The 26,426-nt window shown below is 43.0% G+C and overlaps 2 protein-coding genes and 1 non-coding gene across 3 annotated transcripts in view; all 3 read left to right on the forward strand.

Annotated features, from left to right (window-relative positions):
- Positions 1 to 10,023: 10,023 nt before the first annotated feature.
- Positions 10,024 to 12,636, forward strand: LOC114068621 (60S ribosomal protein L37-like). Its single transcript, XM_027904900.1, has 4 exons — positions 10,024 to 10,074; positions 10,780 to 10,915; positions 11,161 to 11,245; positions 12,520 to 12,636. The coding sequence occupies exons 1-4, from the start codon at positions 10,072 to 10,074 to the stop codon at positions 12,587 to 12,589; spliced, it is 294 nt and encodes a 97-aa protein (XP_027760701.1). The 5' UTR covers positions 10,024 to 10,071; the 3' UTR covers positions 12,590 to 12,636.
- On the forward strand, positions 12,338 to 12,418 carry LOC114068624. Its single transcript, XR_003573631.1, has one exon. It is a non-coding gene; the product is annotated as a small nucleolar RNA SNORD72 (small nucleolar RNA).
- Positions 12,637 to 16,017: 3,381 nt separating the features above from the next.
- LOC114068623 (5'-AMP-activated protein kinase catalytic subunit alpha-1-like) overlaps positions 16,018 to 26,426 on the forward strand; it is a 36,153-nt gene continuing 25,744 nt past the window's right edge. Inside the window, exon 1 of the mRNA XM_027904901.1 lies at positions 16,018 to 16,135. Within this exon, the coding sequence (XP_027760702.1) occupies positions 16,033 to 16,135 (103 nt within the window). The 5' untranslated portion in view covers positions 16,018 to 16,032. The remainder of the gene's footprint in view (positions 16,136 to 26,426) is intronic.

Below are 26,426 nucleotides of genomic sequence, written 5' to 3' on the forward strand. Positions count from 1 at the left end.
CTGGTTGTAACTTATCTCCCCTGGGCTTGTACAGGGGGGTCTTGCATCATCCCCACATTGCAAGGCATGGAGGGCCTCTCTTTGTATCCACATGGCACAGAGGAATACATTTTTATTTATAATTTGTTCCCTGTTCCCGACTGCAAAAGATTCCCTGGTGTTAGGTCCAGACAGGACCCTTCACCTTACGGACTCCACAGTACGCCTATAAGTTAGTAAATATACAGAAATAGTTCTTTTGTTAGTGCCCTTTTGTTTATTTTAATTTGCTTGGAATAAAACCGGTACCTTTACTTATCACATTCAGCATAAATCCAAAACACAGCCCCATACCAGCCACTGGGAAGAAAATTAACTCTACCCCAGCCAAAACCACCAGAGAAGCAAATAAGGGTTTCTGAAAGAAAATCAGACACGTTATATATACCTAATGCACATGAAGCCGAATTTTTGCCCCAAAAAAGCACAGAGAGACTGCTTTTGAGATAAAGATTTGTTTCTTTAAAGCAGGAGGTATTTTAATGCAATGCGTTGGAGAGTTCCCAGGTCGCCCTGGACAAAGAACTCTGTCGTGTACAATTAGCACAGCTTTTTTATACAGTTCTGAGCATAAAGTTACATCACAAACATTCATATTCATTAAATTGCAACATCTACTTGTAATATTCATATATAGGTGGAGTCTTCAATTTGGGGAGGTTTAGAGGTGGGAATTCCTGTAGCCTTCATCATGGGCAGTGGTCGTTTGCTCTTCTTCATCGTTGTAAACTTTCGAACTTTCCTTAGATCTGTCCCTAATTTGGATAGTTGGCAAGTGTAGTAGGGTCAGGTTGACTTTTGGCTCATCCTAAGATTTGCTGATGTTGTTATCTTTTCATTTTATGCTTTAAATGTTCTATCTTGTCAACATGTTCTGTTTCTCAGACAATTTATTACTTCTGTGGTTTCTTAATGCTAGGGTTTTAGAACTATTTCCACAATTTTGTGTTTGAGTTAACCTTTTGTTTCTCAAAGACTGCCTCAAAGACTGCCTCAATTGAGTGGCTTCACACATTTTGTGCACAGTTTTTTATTTATTCATGTACTCAAATACTTTCTAAATGCAATATACATGTAAAATTTGAAAATGTATTGTACCATGTACATGCTGTACCAGTGCTTTTAAGACTAATAGCTGCCAATCCTGGTTGGGTCTTGTAAAACCAAATTACCTGCTTACCTTTGGAGACAGAAGGTGTTACAAGGCATGCATGTAGTTCTCCAGCTACACAGAAGTCTTCTTAGAGCAGAACATCAAGTCATGTTCTAAGAAATGGTTGATGAGAAGTAAAATCATTTACATGTGCACTTGAAGCATACCTGAGTAGTACATGGAGGGAATGTGATGGCATAGATATACCTAAGCAAGAGTGTAATTCTACATAAAAAGTGAAAAAATGAGATGCTAAGGTAGTCAACTGTTTGAATCTACCTTTACATTTGAAAGTATAAAGGAATTAACATTGTTAGTTATATTTAGACACTCAGCCTTGGACTTCCAAGTTAGAAAATTTCAGCCATAATATCTGGACTTAGATTTAGACTGTGTCTATCTATGAATCGGACAAGCTTTTGTGGTTGTTTTTCTTTTTAATAAAAAGGAAAGAAAACATTGCTACTACTGCTAAGTATGTTACCCTCCACATGTATGCACTTGCACAGAGATATACACACATATATACACATATGACTGGGAAATATTTGCTTTTCTTTTGTTCAATAATAAATCTTTTTGGTTTAATGTGCTTTAGAATAATCCTGAAAATGCAAGTCAGAGATATATGTTGCCCTGGGTAAGGATGGATGTTTTAAATGTCAACCTGTCAGTGCAAGGCAAGTTCATAAGGTAAATGCCATATGTCATAGTTCTGATTTCAGCAAGGAATTTTTCTTTCCCTTCCCCCTGCATGTGTGCTCTGTGTAATGGGCCATCAGGTGAACAAAAGAATCTGCCAAGTCCACTAATGGCCAAGAGATTAGTCTCTTAGACAAAGAAGGGGGAGGAGTTGGGGGGGGGGCCTACTGGGGGCTGGGTGTCAGCTCAGCTCTCGGCCCTGAGCAGAGCCTGCTGCAAGCTGCAGACACTGCCTGGTTCTCTTCTTTCCTGTCGGAGGGGAGTTTTGCTGCTGCTCTCTGCTGGCTGCAGGACCTGCTTACAGTGAATCCTAACCAGCTGGAGTTTGTGAGTTTTTCTTCCATTGGGAGAACTTTCTGTTTTGTTGCTGGTTTTTTTCTTCCTTCCCCCTTCCCCCCCATTCCCTCTCTCCTTTCCCAGTTTGGGAGGGGAGGGGGAGTTGGGTTGTTCTTTTTGGTTTTTGGTTTGTTTTTTTTTTCTTTCCCTCTGACATACCAGGAGGGTGTTGTTTTGCCCCATCCCATGTGGCAGTGACCAGGGATCCCACACCACCGCCTGGTGACGGGCACTGGACATTGCAAGTCCTGCTCCTCCAGTGATCCAACAGCGCCACCTGGTGACTACTATAGGACACTACAAGTTCTGCACCTCCAGTGACCCAACAGCGCCACCTGGTGAATGGTACAGGACTTTACAAGTTTTGCATCTCCAGTGACCCGACGGCGCCCCCTGCTGACTGTGGTTGGAACTGCACCAAAGGGTGCAAAAAACTGAACTATTTAAATTTTCCTTTTGCCAGTTTATCGGTTTTGTTCTTGAAGGGGATTATTGGTGGGTATAGGAGTATTGCTTGGTTGTTTTACTTGGTTTTTTTCCGTGTTCCTGTTAATACGCACATACCTTTTAATAAAGTGCTGCTATTTTTCCCTTTTCCATAATTTGTTTTCCTTCAATCAGAGCATCTTAATTTCTGATTTATAATTTCTTAGAAAGAGAAGTTTGGGTCTTTTCTCTTAACCCATCCTCAGCAAAAGACCCTTGTCTCATTTAAACTGGGACACCATAGCATCTATTTGGCCAACTAATTTAATGGGAAAACCAGACAACATTCGAATGCCGAATTCCTGAAGATCTGACCTTTTTTTCCTAGAATAAAATTAGTCAAATGCATTTGTCTGAGAACATGACACCCAGGAAGATTAGACATACAGTTATGTCTTTATACTTAGACGCTTCTTATACAACCATAGCAGCACAGAAATATGGCTGGGAGGAACCTCAGATCATCCAGCCTATTTGCCTCCCCACTACAAGATCAGCTACACCTAAGCCTTTTCAGACAAACATTTGCCAAATCTCTTCTCAAAAACTCCAGAATCATCTGAAGTGCCCCAGTGCTTTACAGTCTGCACTAGTACAAAAGTTTTCCTAAAAACTAAAATATTTTCTGCTACAGTTTAAGGGGAATACGGTTAGAAGTTGGGCCTATCCACCTGGAATGTGATGCAGACTACAATTCCAGACTGTGGTGGTTCAAAAGCTTGTTATGTATCTCCAGTGAAAATTTTGTTCAAGGCTTGTGTGTGCATATATTTGTGCATGATTAATGCAATAAAGGTTTAAGACAACAATGTCAAACAAAACAAGATCAATATAGGTTGCTTGTTATCAAAATAACACTGAGAAAATGAGAATATTTAGTTGCTATACAACTGAAAAGAGAAGAAAATGGCTGTTACCTTGTAAAGGAATTTGCAGCTTTCTTGTAGGCATCCCTTCTAGTGCTTAGCCCAAATTGCCATGCCACCACCTCTGCAAGCTTGAGGTTAGTCAGTGAAATCCCCTTTGAGACTTACTGTTTTGGTGCAACAATGCCCCACAACTCTGTAATTTGTCTAAGCATTAAAAAAAACCCAAAACCTAGGGAAATTTTAAAATTCTGTAAGACACTGTTGCATTGTGTGACATGTCCCAGGTTTGTAGTTATCTCTGTTGTATAGAGGTATGTTGCCCCTGTTTCCCTAGCAAAATGTAACAACAAAGAAAGATTTTAGTGGGATTTCTTGTGGGGAAGGACCCAGGATCCTTCTTGGCTATCCCAAGGTAAAGGTTAAATGCAGTTGAGGAAGTGAGTGGAAAGCTCTTGCTCCCGCTATGTTTGTAATGGTAGTCATGGGATGGGGCAGAGTGAGTGAGTGGCTGTGATACTTAGTTGCCTGCTGGGGTTAAACCATGACACATACAAAAAAAGTTACATTTCTTTTGACTGCTTGGTAATGGATATTCAGGTAGTTTTTCTTCCCCATTAATTCAAATGAGGTGTCTATCTCTGCAAATCACTATGATATCCAGAAACAAAGGCATCCAAACTGACCTTCATGAAAATTTTGCCTTTGAATTCTTCAGTTCTCCTGCAGCCTTCCTGAGACATTTTTACCTAGGTTAAAGTGTTCAATATCCAAGAGGACCTAAAAGCATTCCTTTGACCTAAGAGATCACATTTAGAAATAAAGACTCTACCTTGTCTGCATCTCTGAAGATAATTGGTATCAAACACCAACTAGCTTCTAGCATATAACAAGCTTGAATCTTCACCATTCCTATGCCTTGCAGTCATCCTCACTTGCACAAAGGGCGTTCCACATGTGCACAAGTAAGTGATGCCAAAATGATGACATTAGACAGAAATTGCTTAGATATCAGTCTTGCATTTGCTACACACAAGTCCTTTTGTGGTATTTTTAATCTAGGCCTTCCTTGGTGAGCAGTTTGTAACCAAGGAAGTGGTCATGTTCCCAGTATTCCATACAATTTTTACATAAACCAGGGTATAAATAAGAAGGGAGGAGAGGTCTTCGTTCTCTTCTCTTCCCGTGAGGTTCAGGAGCAGTGGGTCCTTGCATTGGTCTCGCTTATCTAGAGGCTGAGGCCTGCAGCGACCACTGCTCTACCACGCAGGAGGCTTGGAGAGTGCTGGCCGTGTCTGCCAATCTTGCTTTTCTGAGGGACGTGGTGAGATTTGTTTTGCTAGTTCTTTACTTTGCTAGTTCTTGGGTTTGATTGTGTATATCTGTGTCCCTTTATGTCCCTTTTTCCCCTTTCCCTTTCGGGGGTGTTTTGATTCCCTTCGCTGTGTACATAGCATTTTAATTGTATAAAACTGTAATATAGGTAAAATATATATTTTCATATAACTAGCTTGATTTCAGGTTCTTCAATTTTTATAGTTTTTTTTCCTTTGCCCTAAGAAAAGAAGGGAGGGGGAAGGGGTTGTTACTGTGAGTTCGGGCATTTGGCAGCGAGCCAGGTCCGAATCATCACACCTTTCAGCAGTGTTCAAGTGTCATAGAACAAGTACAAATTCCACCATAGTCACATCAGGTACTGTATGGCTGTACTGCACCGTGACAATGGTCCTATGTAGTATGACACCAAACCTATGTAAAACAAATACCACTGAGGTTATTTGGTGCACATACCCACTTTCCTCTGTATTGCCGAGCCAGCCCTGGTTTTGGTCTCCCTATCCCTGAGCTGGACTTATCTGTAAGGCTGCTCTGCTTTAGTTATGAGGAGAGACTGGTAGTGACTGATTCTCCTCTTCCCCATCAAAGTGCCACAGTAGAACAAGAAGGTCAGGAAGGTCCATGGGCCTTGGATAGGGTCAACTTGAGGCAGAGGGGCTTGTACCCCAGAGGGATGGAAGAAAAAAATGGATGAGCATGTCCATTGTTGCATTTTGCTTCCGTTTTTCAACCCCAACCAGATAGGACAGGCAGCAGAACATGGTGCTAGGGGATACAGAAAGGCACCTGTTTCCACAGTATTCAATAAACCCTGATCGAGATGCTTAATAGGATCACAGTTTTGCTGGCATGACAAAGAATTTCTCCCATCACTGGACCTGACTGGACCAAAAGTGCTGAGCAGAAGCTGCAATGGGACTGTATTGGGTTTGCATGTGAAGAACTGAAGCCCATGGGATGGACTTGCATTGGAGAAGTTCATAGAGGACTGTCTCCTGTGTGAGGGACCCCATGCTGGAGCAGGGGAAGGACTCCTCTCCCTGAGGAGGAAGTAGCAGCAGCAACAACATGTGAACTGACCATAACCCCCATTCCCTGTCTCCCTGTGCCACTTAAGGGGAAGAGGTAGAGACTCAGGAATAAAGTCATGCCCAGGAGGTAGGGGTGGGGGGAAGGTGTTTCTAAGATTTGTTTTACTTCTCATTATCCTACTCTGATTCTGATTGGTAATAAATTCAATTATATATCCTGAAGTCAAGTCTATTTTGCCCATGATGGTGATTGGTGAGTGATCTCTCCCTAACTCATGAGCCTTTTGTTAGATTTTCTCTCCCCTGTCCAGTTGCAAAGGGGAGTGATAGAGCGGCTTTGGTGGGTGCCTGGCAGCCAGCCTGGGTCAAACCACCACAGGGACATAGGCTGCAGTGACAGACTGCTGTTTCCTACATTGAAAAGACAGTCCTGAAATGCAGATGTGTCACCTAAATAGTTTGGACTACTTCCTATGCATTGAAGCAGAAGGGTGAATTAGCCAGTGCTGAATTTAGCTGGTACCATTCAGCAGTTGCTAGTATGTGAGTCTGTGTGTTTTGAGTAAGCTGGAGTTCACTATTAGCAGTGACCCATGACCTGCACTGCAGCTAAGAGCTTCTGGGATTGTGCTGGATCAGCCACATCTCTGCCCATTACCTACTGTATTGGGTCTGGCTGATCTGGAGTTCATTTCCCCATAGCAGCCCTCACAGTGCTGTGCTTTGCATTGGCAGCTAGAAGGGTGTTGATAACACACCGGTGTTTTGGCTACTGCTGAGCACAGCATCAGCACTGTAACATTCCTTCCTCAATTGAGGGCAAGATTCTGGGAGGGGACACAAGTAGACCAGCTGACCCAAACTAACCAAAGGGATATTCCAGATCATATGACATCAGCTCAGATATAAAAGCTAAGGAAAGGAGCAGGAAAGGGGGCATTCATTGTCTCCAATGGCTGCAAAGGGGGCATTCATTGTCTCCAATGGCTGCCTGCTGAGAAACCATTACACCCGCTGAAGCCCTGCTTCTTAGGAAAATGACTGGCCATTGCTGCTGATGGGAAGTGGAGAATAAACCTTGTTATTTTTCCCTTTGCTTTTGTGCATGAAGCTCTTGTTTTGCTTTTGCCTTAATAAACTGCCTTATTCCAACTCATGAGTCATTTTCCATCTTATTCTCTCTCCTCTTTCCTGGTTGAGAAGGGGAGTGATAGAGTAGCTGGATGGGCCCCTGGTGTCCAGCCAAGGTCAACCCACCCCACCTACCCTAGAAGTATTCAGTGCTCCTGAATACTAAAGACGATTTCATGATGATATAAAAAAAAAAAAAATCTTTCTTTCCTAACATGTTTGAAGACATGCAAATGAACAAGATTATTATTATCCCACATAGGACAAGAATAATTCCTCTGGCAGCATATCCTTGCAGGTAGACAAACCAACATACTTCCTTTGGAGGCTGTTGCCATGGCATCTGTCCAATGTCTTCACAGCATCTTCCAGATTTTTGAGATCTAATGAGAAAGAAAGAGGAAAGGAGGCACTAGTTAAAAGAAACATAGCAAGGTTGCTGGGAGAAATAAGACCCAGTCCAGCCTGTAGGATGTATTTACACTTTGACTTAATTGGGAAGTTTTTTCTGTATGGCATTTCATCCATAGAACACAGAGGTTTTGCTTTTGATTTTTGGCAAGAAAGACAGAATTGCTATAAAAATATTTTCATTGCCAGTCAGGACAAAATTAATTTTACCTAACTTCAGTCATCTATGTGCCTAGCCTAAGGGGGCTGTCTAAGCTCCTGTTAGAATTAATGGAAGGAGAAGGGTTCCTCGCAAGGATGATTTATACAGCCTATTTTAGACACTGAATTTAAGATAGGATGATTAACCTTTTGGCAGTATTTATCTCTCTCCTTTAACTACAACAGGACCATGGATGGACTAAATTCCTGGGTTTTCAGGTGAGGCAAAAGGAATATGAACAAAGAGCTCTGCCTTAGGTGTTATTCCAGGGATAGAAATTGCCAACCAAAATGAAAGAGATGAGTGAACAACCTGGGCCACATATTTGTGCATCTGGAACAATGCAGCTAAAGTAAAAATAGCTTTTCTCCCCATCCCTTACCCTTAGAAGAAGTCAGAAGCCTCCCAGCATATAAATCAGCACCAAAGAAATTCAGCGAGAGGCCACGCTTAGAAAAAAAGTGAGGATAAATTAATATTGAGACAACTATACAAGACTGGTTTGTCCAGGAGTGAAAATGTAGCAGCTGGACATACCTTAATTGCTTTGGAGATTATACCATGGGATGATGCCTTTTTCTGGATGAGCTCCATGTTACAAGGGTTCAACTGTCCACACATTTATTGTGCAAGTGTTATAAGTTAGTTTAAGAATTTAGACAACTCAATTTCAATTAAAAATTGATAAATTTATTAAGCAAGCGATAATAAAGCAAACAGCGCTGGATGGTCTGGGGGGCAAGTGCCCCGCCCGAGACACACACACCTTGTTTGAAAACTGGGCTTTTTGTACCCTCTCGATATCAGTTGTTGAATATTCATCCATTGTCCGTTTGTTGCCTTAAAAGGCAACTTTCCTGCTTTGGAGGTGGGTGTTACCCCCTGGTTGGTTGTCACCTATCTCCCCTGGGCTTGTACAGGGGGGTCTTGCATCATCCTCACGCTGCAAGTCCTGGAGGGCCTCTCTGTATCCACATGGCACAGAGAAATATATTTTCATTTATAATTTGTTCCCTGTTCCCGGCTGCAAAAGATTCCCTGGTGTTAGGTCCAGACAGGACCCTTCACCTTACAGACTCCGCGGTACGCCTATAAGTTAGTAAATATACAGAAATAGTTCTTTGTTAGTACCCCCTTTTTATTTTAATTTGCTTGGAATAAAACCGGTGTCTTCACCTATCACACAAGAGTTCCTCACAGTTTTCTGGCTTCTGTCAGGCCCAGACAGCTACATTTTGGAATAACTGCATTTTTAGTCAGCTTCAGTAAACCAAAAGCAGAAGGAATGAGATTTAGCCTGCCAGATAAATACCTACAAGAGCTGTTAGATAAGGTTATAACTATACAATCAAGGTTAAATACAATGGTTTTATTATCAATTTCTTACTTTATTTCAGACAAATGTTGAACAGGTGATAAGTTAAACACAAATTTCTTCAAGTTTTCACTGTACATATTGTTTCTCCAAAATTAACTTTTCTTAGATAAAATTGCCTATAGATTGTGAGTCTACTGAAGATGCGTGGTAGGCTGGTATGTAAGAATTTAAATTATGCTTCTGAATAAAACCCAATTTTGCATTAATGATGTCCATTGAGATGCTTTAGGCAGACTGTCACGTTGTGTGTTCAGAGCTTGGGGGGGGGGCACTGACAAACAAAGCATGCAGTAGGGGCTGTCTATTTTTTAAGGCAATTCACTTTGAAAGTATGTATTACAGCCATGAATATCCTGTCCCTGAATTTCAGTCATGAAAATAGGCTTCACTTAATGTAGAAATAGGGCCAGGACTTGATTCTACAGCCTGAAGTGGAGCTATAGGCACCTGTGAATAGCAGCATAGGCACTATCACAGAGAAGATGCATTAGAGTTAAAAATTATGCACCAGTAAGGCAACTTAGGTGTGTTAAATGTTTTCTTGACATATCTACACATAGATACCCCTTAATCATTATTTCCAGGCCCAGTCACACCATAGCCTAGGACACATTGTGATGCCCTAATAAACACCAGTTTTTAGGTAGTGTCAGTGGGGAGCTTTTGGGGTCTGACCCCCGAGGGTCTCACCCAGGACACTAAGGCTTTCAGGGACTCCGCATGTCCCAGCAGGTCGGACCCAGCGGGAAGGGGCCATCACCGGAGGGGCTCCTAAACACAACTTGGAGTGAGGCCAATCAAGCAGAGCAATCGCTCTCTGCCGCGCCGAGCCAGGCCAGGCCAGGCCAGGCCAGGCCAGGTCTATGCAGCCGCACCACCGAATCGGATCCCTCCGCCGTGTCCAACTGGACACTCCCAGCGCTTCCCCGGAAGCGCTTGCCGAACTACAGCGGAAGCGGGGTAGGGTGTAACCTCTTTGGTGCTGGCGCCCAGAGAAGATGGTGAGCGCTGGGGCCCGGGTGCGGGGTATCTGTTCTCATCCGCCGCCGTGCTGGGCTCCGCGGGGCTGCGGGCCTCGTCTGGGGCGTGGGGGGGCCCTGTGCCCTGCTGCGGCCGGACTCAGCGGCGGCACGGCGCTGCGGGGCGATGATGCTGGGAGCTGAGCCTGAGGGCCTGGCGGTGGACCCCGTTCCCGGGCCGTGTGGGGGCGCGGGGCGTCTCGTCCTGGGCGAAGAGGCAGCGATGGGGTACGGGGCCGTGCTACCGCGGGATCTCCTTCGGGGTCTCCCTGCTTGCTGCGGGCCTGGCTGGGCCAGCGCTCTCCCCAGGGATGAGGCAGCTTTTCAGATAAGGTAGCAAGAGGGGGTTAGGTTGCCAAAGCCTCCTGTGAGTGTACGGTTGATCTATGAGAATAAATACCTTCCCTCAGGTAAAAGCAGTTTACTGTTTATCACTGATAAATTTAGGGGAGATGAGAAAGGAATTGGAGATAGTCCCTCGGTGGCTTCATTTTATTTCAGCACTGGGCAGGGGTATAGGAATGGCAAAGAGGTGTAAGGAGTTGGTGTTTCAGAGTTCAGTGTGCCTCTGCCATGTTTATTGGGCTTTGTGAATTTGTGAGTGTTTTTTAGAGAAGCCTACGTTTTCAGTTATATGACTTTTGAATGATAGTGATACAATGTGCAATGTCTTGAAATATTTCTCAGACGAAGGGTACATCATCATTTGGTAAGCGACGAAATAAGACACACACCTTGTGTCGTCGATGTGGGTCCAAGGCATACCACCTGCAGAAATCTACCTGTGGGAAATGTGGTTACCCTGCTAAGCGTAAGAGAAAGTGTAAGTAACAGAGTTGAATTTAAAAACTTGTGTTTCTTTGTCATCTTCAATAGTCTGGCTTTTTCCAACCAGGCAAGACTACATCTTGCAGTGTTTGGAGCTATTTTTGAAATTAACACTGATATAACTATATTTATAATTGTTTTTTTCTTTTGCTTCTGTCAGATTGAATAGTTGTGCTATTCAAATGTACTGTGCAACTAATTATTTGTTGCAGATGAGTAATAGTAACTCCTGTGTTCTAGATAACTGGAGTGCAAAGGCTAAACGACGCAACACCACTGGTACTGGTCGCATGAGACACCTGAAAAGGGTCTACCGTCGATTCAGGTACGACATTACAAACTAGTGTAATCTGAAATCTTGAATGGATTTCACTGAATTATAAAGTTCATCATTCAAAGTTAATACTTATTTAGTACACTTGATGAGGTATGGTGTTTCTTTTTAATATATTGTGGAAATGCATTATGGCTTATATCTTCCGATGAATATGCTGCCAATTATAAAAAGCTCACTAATTTTTATTACATAGGATGTATAGCAAGCTCTGATGTTTCTGTTAAGTGTAGATAGTACAGAACACAGAGGGTATTGTAATAAAACACCCACATTTGAAAAGGTATGCTTTGTGTAGCATTGCTTCTTTGGGGGAGTCTGAAATTGCTGGTTGCATTGAAGTTATATTTTTATAAGATACAATTCTTGAAATGCATTCAAATCCCCTCTTGCCCAAAAAAAAAAGTTAAGGATTTAAATGCTTTATTGGTTGCTCTTTAATTTGGAGTTCAATTAGCAGTAAGTAACTAACATCAGATTCTTATCTAAAATGTGTTATAAAGCTTTGAGTTGTACTTAAAAGGTACTGTACTGTTAAACTCGCTAAGAATTTCTTTTTGTATGACCTCCATGTTCTAAAATGCACCTTTGTAACTTTTGGCCTAATACACCAGAAAGATGGATGAAAAATACCAAGCAATTCAAGAGTCTTTTCCTAAAAATGTTTATTGGATTTTATAGTGAAAAATAGGAGTCTTTTAAGTCCTGGACCTAGGTGTATTGGAGGGATTCATTCATCAGGAGTTTTTTGGTGAGCACAGTCTTTCCCAGAAGCATCCAAAAAATAACTTACAATGCGCAACTGCAGCCTAATTTCCACCAAGTGTTGCTGAAGTAGAAATGTCATATCCAAAAGCAAGCTTGGGGCTGATTTCTGTAAGAAATTGACTTGCACTTCAACACTAACAAATGTGAAATTTTTTGCTGAGTTGCTTAGTAGGAACATAAAGTTAAAGCATGCCTTCAGTGAGTGTGCTGTATCAAATTCAGTCTTGCAGTATTTACTCAGTTACTGAAATCTTCCTGTTTGAAGAAGTCAAATTTACTTCAGTAGAAGAGAAAAGCATATTGCTTATTCAAAACAGTTTGTCAATTATGTTTCTTATTAAAAATGTCTGAACATATGAACTCCATAGTGATTCCAGTGCATTACTGAGAGAAGCTGAAAAAAGCTGGTGAACCTGATCTGAAACATTACTTGTTAGAAAATAACTTGGAGCAAAAGTCACCCTTTCAAAAAGTAGTAACCATATTTCTAATTGCAGGAATGGATTCCGTGAGGGAACCACGCCGAAGCCCAAGAGAGCAGCTGTTACAGCCTCCAGTTCATCATAAAGATACATGTATTTGTTAAAATAAATTGTCTTATCCAGAAAATGTCACCTTTTGTACATGTTTTACTTCAGGGAAGCATGGGATTCCTGAAAATACATGTGTTTGCACACACAAATTGTTTATGGTATACACTGAAGCAATTCATTAAAAATAATCCCTTAACTGACTTTTCATTTGATAGCACCTCCACTTTGAAAAGATCCATTATCTCTGTGCTGAATTTAAAAAGAGGGTTATATGTGTTACTGAAAAGAACTTGCCCGGAAGAGAAATGGAATGTTGGCACTATAGACTGAGTTTCATTGTGCCCTAGCATGGAGAGCCAGAATTTATCACGAAGATGGTAACTTGAACAATGTCTCTAAGTGTTGATCTGGAAGGAAATTGTTTAAGACGAATTCCCAGTCTTAGCCAAGGTTCACTGTTTTGTGGTTCTGAAAGGCCTGCAAAACTATTGCCTATTCAGTGGGTCATTGTTTGGGTAAAAAGAAACTGCCAAGTCTTGAGCATGCATACTACCAGGAATGAAGGGACTGGAGATTTGTTAATCACAGAAACACAGAATATGCTGAGTTGGAAGGGACCCACAAGGATCATCCAGTCCAACTCCTAGGCCTGTACCCATTCTCAAGAGTCACACCACGTGCCCAAGAATATCGTCCAAATGCTTCTTGAACTCTGGCAGGCTTGATGCTGTGACCATTTCCCTAGGGAGCCTATTCCAGCATCCAATGAGCCTTTGGGTGAAGAACCATTTTCTAATATACAACCTAAGCCTCCCCTGACACAACTTCAGGCCATTCCCTCAGGGTCTATCACTGGTCACCACAGGGAAGAGATCAGTGTCTGCCCCTCCTCTTCCCCTCACAAGGAAGTTGTAGACTGCAATGAGGTCTCCCCTCAGTCTCCTTTTCTCCAGGCTGAACAGACCAAATTACCTCAGCCACTCCTCATATGGCTTCCCCTCAAGGCCCTTCACCATCTTTGTTACCCTCTCTAATGGCTTCATATCTTTCTTATGTTGCAGAGACCAAAACTGCACACAATATTCAAGGTAAGGCCGCCCCAGTGCAGAGTAGAGTGAGACAATCACCTCCCTTGCCTGACTGGCGATGCTTTGCCTGATTGCCCCCCCCGGACACGGTTGGCCCTCCTGGCTGCCAGGGCACTGCTGATTCATTCAACTTGCTGTCGACCAGGACCTCCAGGTCCCTTTCTGTGGCACTGCTTTCCAGCATCTCGTTCCCCACTCTGTCCCTACATCCAGGGTTGCCCCATCCCAGGGGCAGAATCCAGCACTTGCCCTTGTTAAACTTCCTATGGTTGGTGATTGCCCAGTCCTCTAATTTGTCAAGGTCTCTCTGCAGGGCCTCCCTGCCTTTGAGGGAGTCAACAGCTCCTCCGAGTTTTGTGTCATCTGCAAACTTGCTTAGTATCCCTTCCAGTCCTGCGTCCAAGTCATTTATCAAGATGTTGAAGAGCACAGGGCCTAAATGGAGCCCTGTGGAACCCCACTAGTGACAGGTCACCAGTCTGATGTCACCCCATTCACTATTACTCTCTGTGCTTGACTCGTGAGCCAATTGCTCACCTATTGTATGATGTGCTTATCCAGCTGTGGGCTGGACAGTTTGTCCAGAAGGATCCTGGGAGAGACAGTATCGAAAGCTTTACTGAAATCCAAAATGATTACGTCAACTGACTTCCCTTGATCAATCAGGTCATAAAAGGAAATCAGGTTCGATGAGCAGGACTTTGCTCTTGTGAAGCTGTGCTGGCTGTGACCAGTGACAATTCCAACCCCTCAACATTCTATGATTCTATGTACAGAATTATTACCATACACGCTCTGTAATATGCTTTATGAAATATGCTTTTGCATACCATTTCTTATTAAATATTTTCGATTTTTCCATGCAAAAATATTCATCCAATTGTCACTCCAGTTTCATCTGTTTTCTTGAAGGTAGGGTTGGAAAGCGATTAGGAAATAATCCAGTTATAGTCAACAATAAAAGAATATGATCATTGATATGTAGAAAGCAAACAATGCATGAATGGAAGGAAGGCTACAGCCCTAAATTCAATGTGAATGAATGAGTTAGCAAGACAAACTGGAAGATAGATTATCTGGTCAAAGTAGTAGGAGTTAAGAGAGTCCTAATTCTCTTCATATTCCCACAATAGGGTCTGGATTTGGACCTAGGTAGGGGAAGGGAGAAGGGAGAAGGGAGAAGGGAGAAGAGAACGAACATATGTAATTTACAAGGTTGATTGGAAATACAGAAACTTGGCATGTCTGTTTTTTGTGAGTGGCTGTTTTCTGTCATAGGATCCCAATACTCATTTTTTAGTATGACTGGTCTTCTGGCCGCTTATGCTCTTGAATTACCTTACTGAAGGAACAGACTGGTGTTTGCTTATGTGAAAGCGAGGCAGAGAGATGAAAACATGGCTGCCCCAGCTTGATTCATCTTAAAATGTCACAGACCTTTCTTCACCACTGAGCATGGGTGGTTTGGAAACAGTATGCTCCCTGTGCCTGGATGCTACTCCTCACATGGCATGGCAAAATGGGTTTGGCCATCAGTCCTCAGCATTGCTGGCAGAGCCAAGCATATCAGCAATAACTGCATCTTGAATGGACCTTTAAATTGTGATATGCAACACACTGCATTATTAGTGCCTGAAACCTGGCCTGCATGTGGGTGTACAGCTGCCACCCCTGCAAGAACTGCTGCCTGCTCTCCACAGGTAGTCCTTGCAGTGTGCAGTGGCACGCTGTGGCAATGCAGACAGCCTATCAATCTCATTGTGATATCATGATTTCTCAATTAAAAGTATGCCTATGTTAGACACATCACCTCACTTTAACATCGGGAAGGGCAACTCGTGCTGTGGGGAACGCTTAGCTCTAGCTTCCCGGTGCCTGTGGGCACAGGCCTCGCGGGTGATTGCGGTGCCAGCCAGCAACACGAGGGAGCTTCAGCTTCCAGGCGATGCCGCTTCTTGACACCGGTAGGCCTAGGCCAGCTCCTCGCACCGCGCCGGTGCTGAGGGGAACCGTCACCGCCGCTGAGAAGCGCCCTGCGCCCGCCTCTCCTCCCGGTCCCGAAATCCATGCGAATCTCCATTATTTTTCGGGGAAGGTGGTAGCGTAAAAACGCCCTGGTCTCCTCACTCCGCCCCACAACCTTAGGGGACTGGTTCTCCCATCCCACTGCCTTGACCTGCCGGCAGGGCCCGCCTACAGAAGCCTCACCCCTCAGGGCGCCGCTAAGCCGACCTAGCCCTGCCCCACCGAACAGCAAAGGTTTGTTCCTGGGGAGGGCAGGAAAGTGATAAATGCTGAGTTCACTTCCAGGTTTTGGGTGGGTTGTTCCTCCTCCGCTAGTACTGTGGCGCGGGCGCGCGCTACGAGCAGGCTCGGCTCTTGGCTCAAGATGGCGGCGGCGGATAAGCAGAAGCACGAACACGGACGGGTGAAGATTGGGCACTATATCCTGGGCGATACGCTCGGCGTCGGTACCTTCGGCAAAGTCAAGGGTAAGTGACGGGGAGAGGGGCCTTCGCCTTCCCCACGGAGTGGCACGGCTGCGGGAGGTAGCGCGCTGGGGGGGTATTTTGGGCCGAGCAGCAGAGTCTCAGTTCCCGGCTGAGGGACGCGGCCGCCTCACGGTGGTCGGTCCTCTGGGGCTTGGGTCAGGTGACTGTTGAGGCCTGTCCGGGGCTGGGGGGCGTTTTGGGGCTGGGCTGCTGCCCTAGTTCGGGCTTGGTCCCGCTCTGTTTCCCACTCAGAGTGTTGGGGGATGGGGGAGGGGAAGGGAGCAGGGGGTCTGAGTTTCGTCGGGGGCAGTACCCAGCCGTACCCGCCAAGCCGGGTAGGTCACCGGGATATGGCGGCCCTAGCTCCGGGGGCCTACGGGGGCGGTGGGAAAGGGGCTGGGGAGAGCGACTGTAGAGCTGACGTGTTTTCGGGGCAACCGCGAGAAGGCTGTTAATTGGAGCCTCGCCCCCAGACGCGTTGGCTACAGGGTGGAGGCCAGGGGCTACATTCTGAATGCCGTCGACCGGGCGTGGTATTGTGGAAATAGTGTCTGGTATGCTGTGAACGTCTTTCAGGAAAGGGGAGTTGTATTAGTTGACCTCTCAGGGGTTGGGACTTGCAAGGGGAAGTAATCGCTGGAGGAGCAAAATTTTTCTCTTCTGTATTTACGGAAACAATTCTTGGAAGCTAATTATGCTGCATTTATTTAAAACATCATCAGATATGTAATGAAAGTAGGCAGTCTTAATTCTTGAGCTGTCTGTATGTTTTGCTACACAAATATGCACTCGATGCCCTTATAAGGAAGACAAGCTTTCTCCCTCTATAAGGGGAGAAATAAGCATAAAAAGATGGCCTTGAGATTATTGGATTAACTAGCAACACAGCTGACACAGATGTGGAAAGACTGCTAAAAACGGTTGCCCAGTGATTATCAAAGGGGCTTTTTTTCAGCATAGACTTAAACAGCTTTTCCCAGTAGGGTGCAGATGCCTTGCAGGAAGCTTGAAGCCTAGTAGAAATAAAAGACAAACTAAACTCTCCCTTGATGCCATTCACCGCAGGGGAAAAAAACCTCTGTATTATCTTAAACTATTCCTGTTGTGTTGTTTGTGAGAATTGTTGAAATACTGGGGTATGCAAATTGAAAACATTTTTTCACAAATGAGTTAGACTGCACTCAGGTTGTATTCTTAAAATAAGTTTGTGGGGTTTTTTATGGTTAACCTAGTGGAGTGCTCATGTACCTAGTATAACCCTATTCTTACTACTATAGTTACATAAATTTTTATCATTTCAAACAGCTTAGGTTTCCCCGACCCCTCTTCTGTCTCCCTTGCGATGCTACATGCTAAAAGTCTTTCCCGCTTTCCCTGACAGTCCCTTTTGTTTATGGAAACTAGCTTTATTTTAATTGCCCACAATTTGGGCAGCAACCTTCTTTCAAGCAGTTACAATTTTGCAAAGTCACACTTAACCTAGCTAACTTTTACTAATATAGCTAAATTCTATTGTATTTTAACTTGTTTTTATTTCAATTCCCTCCCTTTTTTTTTTAACTGATGCAAATTCTTTTGCATCACCCTTTGTACAGTCTAGAGCACATGTACTTGTTGCGCTACAGTCTTAATCCTCCACCCAATCCATAGATTGATGATTGTCAGAAGGAATGCTGTCGGCATCAAGACCAAGACAGGGTGGACCAGGAAGTTAAACAGCTCGGCTACAGTGGGTGATTGTTTATTGGTTATTCCCAGAAATGTACTCCACCAATGATGTTCTCCAGTCTTTGATTTTGATTGCTGTGAAGGTAGTCAGAAGCACTTGGTATGGTCCTTTCCACTTCTCATCTAGTGGTTGGCCTGAAAAAGTTTTGACATACGCCTACTCTCCAGGTGAAACGTTTTGTAAGGGGTGGTCTATTCCCCTTGAGTGAGTACTCATTACTTGTTTGTTAATTTCTGACAACTGTTTACTCAGTGAGATCGAATATTTCCGTATATGTCCTTCCCCAATTTGTGTGAAGTCTTCTCCTTTCTAATAATTCCCATAGGGTCTCCCATATAACATTTCAAAAGGACTTAGCCCTTCTTCAGTCTTAGGTTCACAATAAAGCTAGAGGTAAGGCTTGGTACCAATGCAGATTCACTTCTTGACAGATATTTGCCAATTGTTTTATCAAATGATTCATTTTTTCCACCTGACCACTTGCCTGTGGTCAATATGGAGTGTGTAACTGCCAATCAATTTGCAGAATACTGCTAATCTTTTGTATACTACTAGCTACAAAATGTTGATCTTGGTCTGAGGAGATGATGTCAGGTACTCAAAACCTGGGGATAATTTCATTAAGTAGCATCTTGACAACTTCTGGAGAGTTATTGCTTCAGGTTGGGAAAGCCTCTGGCCAATTTGAGAAAGTATCTGTTAAGACCAATAGGTATCTGTAACCTCATTTCCTAGGCAGCTCTGAGAAATCTATCTGCCAGTGTTGCCCTGGGAGGTTACCCTTGCCAGTTGTCTCTATCTCTATTTTATTGGTTGTATGAGGATTATTATGGAGGCAAGTCTTGCTATGTTTAGTGACCTGGATTATGGTAGTGTATAAATTTCGTTCTATAATTTGTTTCCTTAGGTATTTATGCAGCGCATCTGCCCCCCAATGGGTTTTGTCATGTTCTGCCTGTACAACTTTCCATAGTATTTTTTCAGATATCACTACTTGTCCTGTTTTTAACTGGTACATGTTACCTCTGAGTTGAGCTTGCTGATCTTTTATTAATTTTAAATCTTCCTTTGAATATGATATATTAGAGCTTACCTCTATGATTTTGCCATCAGGGACTAGGGAGACAAGTCTTACCTGGCTGTTTTCTGCTGCCTTTTTCGCCTCTCGATCTGCCAATCGACTGCCTTTTCCCTGGTCTGTATTACCTTTTTGATATCCTCTGCAATGCATAGTGGCAAGCTTTCTTGGTAATTGGGCAGCTTCGAGTAGCTTTAGGATTTCTTCTGCGTGCTTTGTTTTCCTTGTGATATGAGCAGCCCTCTTTCTTTTCACACTGCTCCATGAGCATGAACTGCCCCAAAGGCATAGTTTGATTCTGTCCAAATATTACTGTCTTTCCTAATTGCAACGCTCTGGTGAGTGCAATTATTTCTACCTTTTGTGCAGAAGTGCCAGCAGAGTGCCAGCGCTTTGATGATGTGATCTGTGGTTGTTATTGCATATCCAACTTTGCAGGTACCGTTTTTCACATAGCTGCTTCTGTTGGTAAACCATGCTTCTGCCTCAGGCAGCGGTGTTTCTTTGAAGTCCAGTTGGCTGGAAATTCCCGTCCTAAAAGTGATTTAGGTGTGTAAGGCATATAAAGGAACTTGTATGTCTTTCCCCAGTTCCACTATAACCAGGGGGTCTCTGGAGTGCTAACTCCCCGGTCCCCCTTAGTCCTGTTCTAATTCTGCCACCAAAGGAGGTTTTCATCTATTTTGGGAGCATTCTCTTTTCCAGTGTCCACTTTGTTTACAAATGGCACATTGGTTTGGTCTCAATTTTTGATAATCACTGTTTCCAGGGTGTCGTCCAGGTCTTCCAGAGTGAGGGTCTTTCCTATCCAGGGTGGCGATAGTTGCCTTTGTGATAGTTTTACCTAATTTCTGTCTTTCTACCCCTTCCTTGTTCCTGTATACCCGCTACGCCTCCTCAATTAATTTTTCAATATTCCTCTGATCTTCAGCTTTTAACTTCTGCAGTTTGCAGCAGATGTCATCCGAGGACTGACCCAGAAACAGTGAGATTAGCTGCTGTTTGTCCTGATCCCCTAACGGATCCAAGGTGGTGTAAGTTCGCATTGCTTCCCTTAATTGATCTAGAAATTCAGTGGGGGTTTCTCCGATGTTTTGTTTTACTGCATAAAGAGAACCCCAATTCACAGCTTTGGGAACTGCATTTTCCATTCCCTAAGACACCCAACCCCAGTAATTCTGAAGAAGTTGATAATGGTTGGGATTATCAACGTGGTTTGTCTTGTGGAAAGAAAATATTTAAATTATCATCAGCCTTTAACGTAGTTTGTGTGTATGTGTTTGCTACTTTTAATACTAACTCCTTTTCAGTTTCTGTCAAGGCATCTAGCATCAAGTTGATATCATCCCAGTCTGGATCCAAAGACTTAATAGATGCTTTAAACTTCTTTGCTACCCCAACTGGGTCATCTCTATATTTACAAGCAATATTCTTCCAATTTTCTAGATCTCCCATAGAGAAATTATCTTTAAGCCTTATAGGCCCTTGTGGTCCTGCAGCTTCTCTTAAAGGGGCTTGTATGATTTGTCTGGCCCCTGCGTGTGGTGAAACAGATTTTACCCTTGTCTTGCTGCATGTTCGCCTGCTCAGAGGAGATAAGGATGGGGAAAGAGAAGTTTTTCTTCTTCCTCTTTCTCCATCCCTCTCTTGCTGTCCTGAGGATGAGGACAATTTATTGTCCTCATCTTTTACCAGCCCTGAGGGGGGGACGGAAGCCCCCTCTTCTGCTATTTCATTTGCCCTTTCTCCAAAGGGACTTACATAATCATCAATTCCACTTTCTAGTTCACTGTTCTTATATTTCAAACACCTCTGTCCTATAGAACATGCTGAACAACATTGTTTAAGCTTCCCTATTCCTTCTTTTAGATTCTCTCATTCTAAAGTTAGAACAAATGGATCTCGCAGTGCCAAATTAATGCCACACTCTCTCTGCCATTCCAGATGTTCTCTCAAAGCAAAGAACATATCGGCATAAATTACTTTATCCCATTTTCCTTCCCTTCACAAAAACAACATTAATTGTAGTAAGATATTATAGTCTCATGATCCATGCTTTGGCCACTTTGCTCCTTCCCCTAGTTTATAGAGGGGTCACCATTCAGAACAGTATTTGGTTAAGGTTTTCTTCTTAGTATTCCCACCCTGAGGTCCCCCTATTTCTTTCCAGTGTGTTAAAATACACCATAAAGGGCTTTTGTCAACCTCTTGTTTCCCCTGCTGGTTTCCCATTTCTAGCTTTCGCTTTGCCTGTGTCTGGTCATGTCCTTTGCAAGATAACAGAGATGCAAATTCAAGCTCCCACTCACTCTGTGGTTACTTGCACGTTTCAGTCACACACTTCTAGTACACACCACACACACCACACAGCACCAGTTTCAGTTGTCTACAGGCCCAATTAGTCCTTAAAGCAGGGAGGCTTTGAATCAGTTCTGTCAGCTGTTTTAGTACTGCCTGTTCTTGTCTTGCAGGAATTTTCAGCCTGACATTGGGAACAAAATAAAAGTTCTTTTCTAGGGTGTTCTTACTGCCCTAAAATATCCACACTCCCTACAAACTATATCCACTAACACAGGGTAGCAATCCCCACAATCTGGATACTAACAAAAGGAGAACCACCCCTATTCCTTTTGTCTTGTTCCATATACAGATCTCATCATTCCCTCTGGCACTGTATAAGAACAGTATCTAAATTCAACCACTCTAATGCTAAAGTTCCATCCGTACAATTTATAACTTTTTGTCACCATGCTCTCCAACCTTGTAGAACCCCTCCACAAATGCATGTGCTTTCGTCTTCGAGTTCTAAGTCCCCCAGTGCCAATCCTGTCCCTATTTTCAGGTTAACACACCAAAATTGCCAACATTTAATGAAGATTACAAATATACGAGGTGAACAGTTATTACAAGTTGAGCACAGATAAGGGTTAGCACTTTCGTTTGCTGTTAGCAGAGAGGCTGGTAAGCCTGGAGTTTGTGGCATCTGCAAGCGGCCAGCAAACTTCCAGGCCTAATTCCTGCACACAATAAGTGTTAGAGTCAGTTTGCTGCCTGATTAGTTCTGTAAACCATGAAACCACTATCTCCCATAAACACATGAAGGTAGTCTTTTTGCCATGGTTGGAAGTAAAACGGTAACAAAATATACACAAATATAATTCCCAATATTTGCTTACTTAACATACAACAGTAATTTTATAACATAAAAGATAATACTCACAAACAAAAGCAAACAGTATAATCAACATACACAAGAGATACCCACAGATGGTTTAAAACAAACCCAAAGATAATAAATTACCAGGCTTATAATGATGGCAATTCCAAGTCCGAGTCCAAAATCCAACCACAACAGTAAATCCAAAAACATCTGTCTCTTTCTTCCAAATCCTCTTAGCCCGAGGAATTTGATATAGTTTTGGTGAGACTCTAACTCACAATCAAAGCCTATGCAACTTTCCAGTGGGACTCGAACCCACAATTAGAAAGATGCTGATCTTGTTAGCTGCTAGCAAGTCAGAGCCCTAGAAAACCAGCATACAACTTATGGTTTCCTTCCCAAAACCCTAGGGAGAAATAAAAGAGTGCTTTAGAATTTGTATACCTTTTCACAGGATCTTCGTCCACCCCCGTGATGATCCAGTGGAGCTCGGGGAGCCTCACCGGAGTAACGTCCCAGGGTGCTCGGTTCCGGAGGGTCTTCACAGACAAACAGAGGTCTTGTCCCATCTGGGGTGCCAAATTGATTCAAAGAAATCCTTAAACAATATGTAAAGCACACTTTTATTACGGCCGGGGAGATGCAGGGGATTTTGTCCCCCCCGTGCATTTCACCGAGTAAAGAAACACAACAGCTTTTTATACATTTGAAGGAGTGAGTTTCAAAATTATCTCTCATATACACTCTTTACAAAGTCTGCCTTATCTAAATAGACATTTGGTTGCCTAGCTCCTATTCTTATTAATTTAGTTACATAAATTTTTATCATTTCAAACAGCTTAGGTTTCCCCCCACCCCTTCTTCTGTGTCCCTTGCAATGCTACATGCTAAAAGTCTTTCCTGCTTTCCCTGACAGTCCCTTTTGTTTATGGAAACTAGCTTTATTTTAATTGCCCACAATTTGGGCAGCAACCTTCTTTCAAGCAGTTACAATCTTGCAAAGTCACACTTAACCTAGCTAACTTTTACTAATATAGCTAAATTCTATTGTATTTTAACTTGTCTTTATTTCATAACCAGTAAAAAGCCTGTTGTATCCAATGTGTTAGTTGTCTTTTAACATATCTTTTTTTCAGTGTAGATGTTTCTATTGTACATTCTTTGTACAGGCTCTTTCAAATTTTGGCATGTTCTGAAGAAATGACTAATGTTTCAACAGTCTGTGACCAGGTTTCATTTCAAATTTGCCTCCTTTAAGTTTAAATTCTTTCTCCCAGAAGTAGCATTGGATTAGGGGCATCTCTTTGTATGATTGAATAGAGTGAGTGAAGAGCATAGATTTTTCTCTCTAGAAATTGAAAGTGACGTCCTGGACAGTGCTCTGCATAATAGTACAACCAAATCCTACCTGGAGGTTGCTTCTTAACTTCTGGCATGCTATAGAAGATAGGAATATATTTGACTCTAAGACTATCTAGGAAAGCAATGGAAGAATATCTTGAGACTAAAGCAATGTGTGAGCCAGCATAGATAGGATGTGGGAAAACCCACAAAATCACAGCTGAAATGCAAAGAGTATATTTATTTTCATTACCTCATTAACTGGGAGATCCCCAAAGCAACACCTGGGCAGAGGCACACAAGCAGGGATGAAGGCACTGCAGAGCTCAATCCAGGCTGGAGGATCACTGACCTTGCTGTTTTCACCTGTTTATCATGGATTTGCACAGGCGCAGTTTACCACTTTCCTACTGCAGGGCAGGAATCAGCATGTTTGGTAGGGTGCCTCTTAAGTTTGTCACAGGCCTATTTTATCTAAACACACATGTTCTATTTGTCAAACACACAAGGCTAAACAACAATTAACATGATATATGTATTTTTCTACACCTCAGCTGCAGGTCACTCGAGTGTGTTTACAATCCTCATTGCCAATCTTCTGTTGTTTTCCCACATTCCACCCTCTTGCTCAAGGGACAGTTTCCACTGGGGCTGGCATAGCTGGAGTTGTCCATTTGAGCTTGTTGGGTGTAGGGTAGTGTAATTTACAGGGGCATATAATAAACACATATAGAAAAAGGAATAAACATATTCCTACAATCATAAAGTCATAGAATGTCATGGGTTGGAAGGGACCTTAAAGGCCATCTAGTGCCAACCACCTTGCCGTGGAGAGGGACACCTTTCACTAGACCAGGTTGCTCCAAGCCCCATCCAATCTGGCCTTGAACACTTCCAGGGATGGATGCTACAACCTCTCTGGGCAACCTGTTCTACTGTCTCACCACCCTCACAGTAAAGAATGTCTTCCTAATATCTAATCTAAACCTACTCTCAGTTTGAAGCCATTCCCCCCTGTCCTGTCTCTACATGCTCTTGTAAGAAGCCCTTCTCCATCTTTCTTGTTGGCTTCCTTCAGGTACTGGAAGACCACAGTTAGGTCACCCCAAAGCCTTCCTTTTTCCAGGCTGAACAATCCCAATTCTCTCAGCCCTTCCTCATAGGAGAGGTGCTCTATCCCTCTAATCATCTTTGTGACCTCTTCTTGCTCCAACAGGTTGATGTCCCTCCTGTGCTGGGGACCCCAGAGCTGGATGCAGCACTGCAGGTGTGGCCTCATGAGAGCAGAGCAGAAGGGCAGAATCACCTCCCATGCCCTGCTGCCCATGGTATTTTGCTACAGCCCAGGACACGGTTGGCTTTCTAGGCTGCAAGTGCACACCTTGCACTTGGTCTTATTAAATCTCATGAATTTTCCATGGGCCCACTTCTTGCACTTGTCCAGGTCCCTCTGGATGGCATCCTGTCCTTCAGGTGTGTCAACTGCACCACTGAGCTTAGTGTCATCTACAAACTTGCTGAGGGTGCACTTGATCCCTTGTCTATGTCATTAATGAAGATATTAAAAAACACTGGTGGTCTTAAAGCACACATTCCTGGGAAAAGTTTCTGTTATCACCGTTTTCCTCATATTGCTTTCTGCTGACCTCTGCATTCTTGTAGCCGTAAACTTGTTCTTGTTTGTCTAACGGTCAACTCCTGGTCTTTTCAGAACTCAGCATATTTGTTTAAAACTGCTAAGGCCCCAACATTTCCCCCCTTCCGTTTAAGCATAGAATCAAAGCTACGAATAATACAATCCTGAAGACACCTAAAAATACACGGAATAATAAGTAATAAAACCAGAATGAAAACGAGTATAGACAGTCCTTGTTTAAGTATATCTTTTAGCCAACCTCCTACTCCCCAAGACGCCAACCAGGCATCCAATCCCACAGGTCCTTTTTTTACATGATGCATGCGTTCCTTAAGCTCTTGTAACTGTTTGTGTATGCTCTGTGAATGATCAGATAGATTCATGCAACACATTCCCTCAAAATCCTGACACCCGTGCCCATGGGCTAAAAGCAAAAAATCAATTGCTGCTCTATTTTGCAAAACTGCATGTCTTAAGCTATTTAAAAACACACGCGTAACCCCTTTTTGTATTTGTGCTAGGAAAATCGCCTGGGTCGTCCTTTGCCGGGCCCTTTGCAAACACGACACCAAACATGGCAACATTAGTAGCACAACCACAAAAATAGACAACAGAAGCAAACCTGTCTTGACCATAGGCAAAAGCCATTCTGATAGTTCCCATGTACCAACAGACCATTTAGTCAATTTTGACCAGCATTAACCTGCAGGTCTTTGATTCTTGCTTCCAGTCATTGAAGGCTAGCATGCAGCAACTTACCATAATTAAATCTATATAATACATCCTCTTAAAATCTTAACACTTATAAAGTATTTAAGTTCACACACATAGATATCTACACAGATTTTTTTCACTCATACAGCTTTTTTTTCCCAGTCATTCAGAAGGTGACCACCTCAATCCACTCCTCATTCACACATAACTGGGTTTTTTATTATAGTTTTACATTTCAACCACAGATCTCAGATCCCAGTATTACTGACTGTGTGCTTCTCAGTCTGCCATCTCTGATGGTCATGTTCAGTAACTCCACCTGTCCTGAAGAGGAATCAATACAAGGAACAAAAAAGCTTAACAAACCTATACAAGATCCATTTTTGATCCAGCACCTGTTCATGCACATGCATATTCTCCTCCTCCTATTTTCTTGTATTTGAAAATATGTTTGGCATGTAAAAATGCTTTCTTGACAGTAACTTGCCCCATGAGTAAGCTAACCCTGCTATAGAATACCAAAAGTTATGCAGCATAACAGAAACAATGTTAGGTGAACTGAAAGAAGAGAAGAAAACCATGTGTGTACATTTTAAATTCCCAACTGAAATTTACCTTAACCTGATGCTAGGA

The sequence above is a fragment of the Empidonax traillii genome, unplaced genomic scaffold (assembly GCF_003031625.1).
Source record: "Empidonax traillii isolate 1590-97213 ecotype Southwest subspecies unplaced genomic scaffold, ASM303162v1 scaffold1100:size221516, whole genome shotgun sequence".
Lineage (NCBI taxonomy): Eukaryota > Metazoa > Chordata > Aves > Passeriformes > Tyrannidae > Empidonax > Empidonax traillii.